The sequence below is a fragment of the Pholis gunnellus genome (assembly GCF_910591455.1).
Source record: "Pholis gunnellus genome assembly, chromosome: 14".
In the NCBI taxonomy this organism is placed as follows: Eukaryota; Metazoa; Chordata; class Actinopteri; order Perciformes; family Pholidae; genus Pholis; species Pholis gunnellus.
In genome coordinates, this window is record NC_136541.1 from 9415078 (window position 1) to 9423919 (window position 8842).

At 43.0% G+C, this 8842-nt stretch overlaps 1 protein-coding gene across 1 annotated transcript; it reads right to left on the reverse strand.

The window, feature by feature from the left end:
• Positions 1-9: 9 nt before the first annotated feature.
• Positions 10-8555, reverse strand: ralbp1 (ralA binding protein 1). The gene is made up of 10 exons (XM_079173729.1): positions 8507-8555; positions 6541-6845; positions 4773-5210; positions 4316-4665; positions 3715-3876; positions 2801-2932; positions 2476-2586; positions 2214-2335; positions 1982-2102; positions 10-1827 (listed from the first exon to the last, which is right to left on the reverse strand). Exons 2-10 carry the CDS (start codon positions 6788-6790, stop codon positions 1525-1527), a joined length of 1989 nt encoding a protein of 662 aa, XP_079029855.1. The 5' UTR covers positions 6791-6845; positions 8507-8555; the 3' UTR covers positions 10-1524.
• Positions 8556-8842: the final 287 nt, after the last annotated feature.

An 8842-nucleotide genomic window follows, 5' to 3' on the forward strand; every position in this document is an offset into this window, starting at 1 on the left:
ATAAATTATTCGGATCGACACTTTATTCTTCACAGCATTATTCTGACTGCAACAATAAGCTACAAAAGCTTGAAACAATATGAAAATAACCTCATGAGAAGCTTCTGAGCCCAATCTAGCGTTTATCTGTTTCAGTCACAGGATTATGAACACGTTGAATCATGAGTCCAGGTGAGATTGCTTTGATTATCCCGCGACCAAAGCAGGGGCAGTCCCACTAGCGTACTACATACAGGTCATTAATAATAATAATAATAATAATAATAAAAAAGGAACATATGACGAAACATAAAAGCTGAGAATACAGTATTTGCAATTTTACAATGTACACAATCGGTAAGTAAGTGCAGGCCATGCCTTTGCTTTAAATATCACTGAACAATGACAGTACTTTGTCATGGATCAGCTGTGAAATGGAATGATTGACTTTTAATCTTGAGGGCTTTTTATTTTTTTTTACTCACTTCCAACTGATGCCATGAACAATAACTCCACATATCAAGAACCTAACCCTTAAAAAAAACACACACACACAACAAAACTAAATAGGCCTCCTGCGTGTCTCCGCACACATATTTTGGCGACAGTAATCATCACTACAAGATGTGAATCCATCATAAAAACTGGAGAAATATCATTTCCCACATTTTCCTTGTTTGTGCAAGAGAGGCAGAGAGAGAAAGAGAGACGACGATTGCACTGCAGAGCAAAGAGTGACTGTAGCAGCCTCCAGCTGTGTGTCTACATGTGATGAATATACCTTTGAATGCGTGTTGGTTTTTGCTGTTCATGTGTTCATCTACTGGTCAGTTAGCGCGGTACAACGCCACTGTGTTTATGTGCATCTGCTGTTCAAAGAAAAAGAAAAAAAAAGCACCTACAATATATTTATACATATATATTTATATATTACTAAAAAAGCTGGAACTTAAAAATCAACGCATTTCTTGAATAGTCATCCGTATTCTTCAGAATACCACTTAAATATATAATATATAGATAGACCAATCGTAAGCTTTCGTATTAGTGGTTCTCTGGGGAAACATCTCCGGTTATGGCACAGTGGTCTCTATCCTAACGCGTCCAATCAGCATCTGGGTGAGGGACATAGTGAGAAACAGGGACTGAGACTATTTATGGTCTATGTTCATCTGTTTTGAACCTTACCAGCAAAAAATAAAACTTTGTCATATACTAGGAAGGTGCCTGACTTTTACTCTATTCCTTCCCCTTACTTGCTTCATGAATCCCTTCATTTCTCCTTCCTTCATACAGGCTGTGGATTTGATAACACGACCCCCCTCGTCTCTCACAGTGGTAGCCAGTTGTCCGCTACAGCAGCTACTCTATTTCTATTGTTTGTGTTGCATGGAAGAATGGCCGCCAGCTGTCACCTGGTGCACACGATTACTAAATGAACCCGTGGATCCAGCAAAGTGAAGTTTCCAGTGGATCTCGAGAGACACTGAAGGACAACTGACCGGCGGTGGAGACGTAGAGCGGGCACAGAGCCACCCGAACATCTCACATGTTGGTGTCCCTCCTGTCTTTGTTCGGTGAGGGCTTTGAAGGATCCTTAGTGGCCTTGCCATTGGACGAAGCAGCGGAATCGGCGTCAGCAGAGCGTTTGGTTTGCTCCTCGGTGTGGGGCTCCGGGCTCGGCTGCAGAGGCGGGGCCTGCTCGGCCGCCGGCGGCGGTGGTGGCGGCGGCGGGACGGTCAGCTCCTGCTGCAGTTTGTGGCTCTGCAGGAGGCGGAGCTGGACACGGAGCTCCAAGATGGCTTCCTGCTCCTCGTGAATGGCCTGGTTCAGATGAGTGTTTTTGTTCTACGCGGCAATAAAAACACACAGACGTTGTTTGAGAAACCTCAAAGAAAGAAACCACACCTGAAGACCTCAGACCACCGTACTCAACTTTTGCTTTACTTTTCCTTTCGGGTAAATACTATAACAGCCAGTATGTGATGAATATTTTGCTCACCTCCAGTTCCTCGTTTTGCTTCTGCAGGTCTTCCAGAATCATCTGCAGCTCTTCCTCATCTTCACTCTCACTTTCACTGTCTGATGAATATTCCTCCGTCTCACTGCGACCCTGCTGACGGCTGAGGAGCACAACGTTGGGTTACAGTCGAGACCTTTAGCGCATGTACCGACAGGTAATGCATCATATTACAACATGTTTAGCACCTGAACTGGTTTCAGTCTTATCTCACCTCTGGATGTCTGCGATCTCCGCTCGCAGTCTCTCGATTTCTTCCTTCTCGGTGGCAATCTGTCTCCGGAGCACCTGCTCTAGAGAGATCAGCTCCTCCTGCTCCGTTAGGATCTCATTTTCCTGATTAGTGAGACACAAGATTATTCCATCATGGCGGATTTGAACACAACTTTAGATTTTCAGACATATATCTTGTGGCCGTTTGTTGGTGCGAACACATTCTTTATTAACTTGTATTGTTGTGTGTTTGATGGACTCACCTGAGCTAAAAGGAGGTTGATGACTTCCTCTTCATTCTCGGTCATTTCCTCTTTTGAAACATCTTCCTTTGAGAGGCTTGCAATCTCCTGGGCTATCTTACTTTCACACTCCTGAAAGGACAAAGGAGGAAAGATGACGAAATAAAAGCACATGTGGTCATTTTTGAGGCCGTAGTTTGTGGCATTGTTTTACTCGACTGTATATGTTCATCATAACCACCATGTTTATGTACATTAGTGCTGTAGTTGAAGAGCTTGCAATAAGTTGGTTTGATTGTTTGTTCGCTCATTTAAAAACAAACAAACATACATGTGCACAACTCACCTGGCGTTTGGCCTCCCTCAGTTTGCGTTTCAGAGCAGTCAAGATCCTCTGAACCTCCCAGAGACGCTCCTCTTTAGATAAGTCCTTCACCCCGGCCTGCAGGTCCCTGTGCAGGCAGTTCAGCAGGAACTCCTAAAACACAACCACACTTTATACACGCAAACTACTCAAACTAATTAAAATGAGGGCAACAGTCAAACATGTTTTAATTACAGCAGTCGTTGACAAAGTACAATTTTGAATGATTGATAATGATCAATTTATCGTAAATAATCTATAATACCTAATTAGGTCATTTCCAGTGTCTTACTTCCAAGTCCTTAAGCAAGAAATGGATTAGGGAGGCAACTATTGATTACTTTCACTATCCACTGATTTTGTCAATAAAATGTCTGAAAAAAGTTAAATAAAATGGTCATAATAAGCTCAAAGTGATATCTTCAAATAGCTTGTTTATTAAATACTTTAACACAAAAATCAATTAAAAAAATCTGCCATTCTTGCCTTTTTTGTTTGATGAATGACCTAAACTATTATAAACATACTGTTATTTAAAGGAATAAAATTTGAGGGCCCTCTCATATCTGTCTGATCAATATGTACTCCAGCTATGAGACAGTTAGCTTAGCACAAACACTGGAAACAGCTAGTCAGGCTCTGTCCAAAGGTAAAGACCTCTAAACCTTATTCATTAATGTGTTATTGTATCGGGTCCTGGTTTGTTTAAGCCATACAAACACCACAGTGTAAAAACATCAAGTTGCGGTTTTACGGACAGTTATGTGCTGGACTGTTTCCCATTTTTGTCTCGGACTCCAGTTTCGTACCAACCAGACGGACATGAGAGTGTTATATCTCTCTAAAAGATATTTATATATTTAATCAAGGATTGGCTTCAGCAGGACTGAACCCACCTGTCGTCGGATCTCCTCTTTGACGCTCTCTTGGGTCTCAGGCAGCGCCGGCATGGTGGCCATGTTGGACCAGCGGAGCGGCCGCACCACCGGCTTCAGGACTACGTCTCCAAACAGATCCCTCACGTGTGTGAAGAACATGTAAAGAACACGGTTCCCAATCTGAACGCAAGGTAAACAAACAAACAAACCAGTGAACACAAAGCAAAACACAGACTGCATGTAGTCTTATAGTCTCTTATCATGTGTGTTAGACTGTACTACGAAACCCAATTGTCTCTGTGCCACCTTCTCCACAACACAAACTCCTGCATATTTACTTTGCCTAGTTAAACTGACTCTGGAGTGTTCATTTAAAGCGGTTGCGGCTCCTGCTGCTGTTGGTTCAGAATAAGTGGAACAGCCAAAGAGACGTCCCCTATGGGAGTAAATTAGATTCACTAAACTAGGCCAGAGTTTTACACAAAACTGACTGACCCAATAAAAACGTGGTTGGTGTGTTGCTGAGGGGAGGTTTCTTATCTTTGAGGTACAAGACATTTATCTAGTTTGCCTGCTGAATTACTGCTCTCTGCCACATTTAAACATTCCTCTCTCTCACCTGTATGGTCGGGTTGAGGACGATGGAGATATTCTGAATATTCATCTTGGTGTCCGCCTCCCTGGCGATGACGTGGTCCATGTGCGTGACGAGCCAGGAGAGAAGAAGCCGGCTCTCCGGCGACACCTCGGCCAGCAGCCTCTGGAACTCGGCCATCTTCTCGGCCTCCACCTGCCGACCGCAGGCGTCCTCGAAGCGCTGGGCCAGATCTCGGCCCAACACGTTCTCGGGCAGCTCGCGTAGGTACTGCTTCAGGAGGCTGGCCACCGTGTGGGGGTCATACTCCTCCAGGCAGGGGCACTCCTCGCGGTCATAAGCCGCCTTCAATTCATCCACTTTGGACTTCATACCTGATAGGGAAAGCAGATGATGTGAGTATCAAAAATATTGAGATACATTCACATGCTAGTTATATCTTTTCCTCAAGATGATGGAAAACAGCTCAAAGTTTCTGTACCTGAGACCCGGTAGATGCCTTCACACTTCATGCCATAACTTTCAATGTAGTCCATGCATTCTCTGAAGACAGCTGGCAGCTGGATACCGTCGTACAGAGCTGTCCTCTTGACAGCTTCAGTCAGAGGTGCTCCAAAGATGGGCCTGAAGGTGGGGATCTCCACCGGGACCGGCTCGGCCTCAGTCGCGGGTTTCTTCTTCTTCTTCTTCTCCTTCCATTGTTTAACCACGTCTGCAGCCGTCAGGTCCTTGGATTTTTTATCCTTGGCCTTGTCCTCCTTGGGGCCCTTCTCCTTCTCCTTCACCTTGAAGTCCTTCTCCTTCTTCTTGGAGAAGCTGGGCTTCTTGAACACATGGATTCCCTTGGAGCGCTTCATCTTGGACGGGCTCTCCGCTTCGTCCGCTGAACTGTCCTCCTGGAAGGCGGCGTAGCCTTCCGCTGTGAAAGTAACGAAAGAGATGAGAACTGAGGGGAGAAACACCCCCCCGTTTTCTTATCCTCCTCCTATGACAGAACCGTGATAGCAGTGAAACAGAAACAGGAAGAGAGATGTGTGAGAGAGAGAGAAGATAGCAAAGGAGGGGGAGAATGGGGGCTCAGAAAAGAGGTCAGCCACAGATTTAGCATCGCTCCCACAGCACCTTACGCCGCTCCTCTCTAGAACAGGCTCAGTTTAAGTGTTTCTCCTCGGAGCAAACGGCTACACCACAGTGCCAAAGACAGTTAGGGGCCTCTTTGTCTCCTCTAATTATCTCTGAGCTGGGTTTTCCAGAGAACAAGCGCTGCCTGGGACACACCTTCACTGGGCTATCTGGGTGTGCTCTGAACCGTCCATCTCTTCCTGCCCTACCCTGGTGGTGTGGAGGCTGAACACAGACATGGAAAAATCCTGATACCAAGAGGACAATGAGCCAGAAAACCACTCAGTGAAAAACATTCTCAGTAAAGGAACATTTCTCACTGCTACAGGCAGCACCAGCCAACAGGATGGAAAAGTGGGACGCTCTCTCTCAAGTCAACAGCTAATGCTGGGCTGATCTTCAGCATCATTACGATGGTATTCAGTCCTCAAGTGCTCTACAGCTGAAGGTACGTGACCTGAAGTTCATGACCTGTATGTACGTGGTAGGAAGGTGATATTTGTTTCTTATTGTCAAAATATCCCAGAACACACAGTTGTCCTGCGTAGCACAATAAACTACTAAAACACATTTTACAAAACAGATCAATGAACACTGAACAGATTTAGCTCATGCGTTGGCTTTGATAAAGCTTCTTAGCAAAAACACTTCCTTAAGATGCTGCCCAAATACTCAATTAGTACTCATCAAAAAAGCCAAAAATGCAATATCATAAGAGATATTACATCATAATTAAGTTGTTAATACAGGATATTACAATGTGAAAATGGAGCAGAAATTTTAATTTAGTGGTGAGCACTTTGCCAAGAATACAAATATATATATAATATATATTTCTATGGGATTTACCAGTAAATTGTTGCCATTTACAACATTGCCTATAACACAATTCAACACCTTAAAGTATTCTCATTATTATGAATAGTGTACTGCTAAACATGTAGCAGAAATATTAGGATTAGTCTGACAAAGATTTATAGAACTTAATGATACATTTCCAGAGCTTTCAGCCATTTCTCGTAGCTTTGACAACATCTGGAAAATGGCTCAAAGATCCTCAAAATGTCCCTGAGCTCTTTCAAACCATTTCTAAAGTCAAAAAAAATCACAAGAGGGTAGTTTCTTACTCCTTTTCTCCTTCTTCTTGAACTTGTTCTTCTTCTTGCCGTGCTCTTTGTCGTCGTCTGAGACGTAGGCATCGGGCGTCTCGTGGTGATGGCCGTCATGAGGCGGCGATGGCTCGCCGGTGCGGTACAATCCGGGGAACTTGGTGGGACTGATCTCCTCAGAGCTGGGGGTGCGGGCCACGCCCCCTGGGTGTTCAGCCCGACGCTGCTCTGCAGGGCTGCTGCTGGGGGGCAGGAAGCACTCGGTCATGACTCAGCTCTGGCCTTATCACTCCTCCGACTGACACATCACCTCTCCATCACACCTGCAGGGGGAAGAAATACACGATGAAAACAGTACAACCCTGCATTCAACTTCACAGATTATCTCAAGTTGTGTAAAGTCTGCAGACAGATTCTTTAATTATTCCTGCTGCTATCCTAAAAGCTGCTTTACAATCAATGTTAGGAATTACTAAAGGATTTGTGTCTCATTCCATTTAATACTTTTAACCTATTTAGAGATGTCTGCGTTTGCTTTTGATGCAGCTTAAATATTGTATATGCTACAATCATATGTATGACTGAACTTTTTTTGCAATGTATGTTTTCTCTCCATTCCTGCTGTGCTCAGATGGACATTCCTGCAAAGGAGATCTCAATCAAAATGAGTTTATCAAATTCAATAAATCATTGTCTCAGCAGTATGTGCACCAAAAAAATCAAAATCAAAATTCATAGTTCTGCTAAAAGGGACATTTTCAACGCAAAGTTAGAAACCATGTTAGGCCAAGAGCAGAACACAGTTTAAACACACATATGAATTATTACTTCCTCAGACAAGCGGTGATAGCGTATGTCAAATAAGTATTTTTCCATTTAGACAAATATTCAAAATCTGTAACAGATCTATTAATCTGTCAACCAAACTAAAGCATGTTGTACTCATAAAGTTAGAATCACAATAAAACTAGATGTATCTCTTCCCTTTCCTGAATATTGTAATGAATGTACAAACAGAACAACTGTAACAGTAGTGTCCATCCACCAGATGGGGCTCTGCTACATGGACAATCACCTCTTGCATGTCCTACTTCTAATCTAGCCAATTCTGACATCCACAGCTAACTAAAAATTCCACGTCCACTTCATCATGTATATAAACGGTGCTTTATCAGAAACACAGTTATAAATGTTCAGCTGAATGTGTATAGAGTTATTTGAAACAGTATGACAGTATGGCTGTCTGCACAGTTTATTTTAGATTAAAGGACTAAAGGGAACACTTGTACGCGTGTTAGGAAGTAGACTAATTACGTAATAACAACAAGGGTGCTGTGTGTTTAGGAGCATTAAAGTACCCAACGAATCACTGTAAGGTTTCTAACACTGACAGCAGGCTGAAGGTCTCCTATTAAATGTTGATACTAGAAACAACTTAAATGTATGTCAAGTGTTTTGTATGTTGCACCCAAGAAAATATGCTGCACTACCACGAAGACAAATGTGTTAATTATTGAACACAACAGCAATACGTACACTAACACTGTCCATAAATAAAACTATAAATACAGCCTGCCTGTCTGTCTTAATCTTCCTTCGCTGAGGGCAGATTATACTACTTTCTTGCCCTGTCTTGTTCTCCAGAGAAAGGTTAATCAAACACACTACTAGTCACATAACAACTTGATATTAAAATACTCCTCCCAGTTTCTCCAGTAATTAATTAAAGCACGTTTACATTAAAAGAAACAGTGATAAAGTAGCAGCTCTCTTCAGAATGGAGGGGCCCATATGCTAACGGTAGTTCCGCTAGCTGCCAACCTGCTAAGCTAGCTGATTAGCCTAACCGTCACGATTAAAGCCGTTGTTTCGTCCAGATAAACCCAACATGATATAAACAGATAGCTACATGTAATTAAGTCTATTTTGTAGACGCTGTACTGTCATTGAACACGCAAAACACAAAACACAAAAAAAACTTTACCAAGAACTATCCCGTTCGGTCAATTTCGGAGTGGAGCTTCCGGTTGTCTGTATACTAAATAAACCTATCTGCGCTTGCGCGGCAGCCCAGCGGTATGGTGGGAAATGTAGTTTGAAGGCGAATCTATAAATCACTTGGCTCTCTCGCCGCAAATGTATAGTCTATGTAGGTTTCTTGGCCCAGAATGATCTGGATTTAATGTAGAATGTTTAGGCTGTGGTCTCGCTCTGACCTTAACCACAAGTTTGCTGTAATACAAGCATGTGTACAAGAGAATCTGTCAAACAATGTGTTGAAAAGCATCTAAATTTAGTGAAACCATTTGCTATTCTGAAT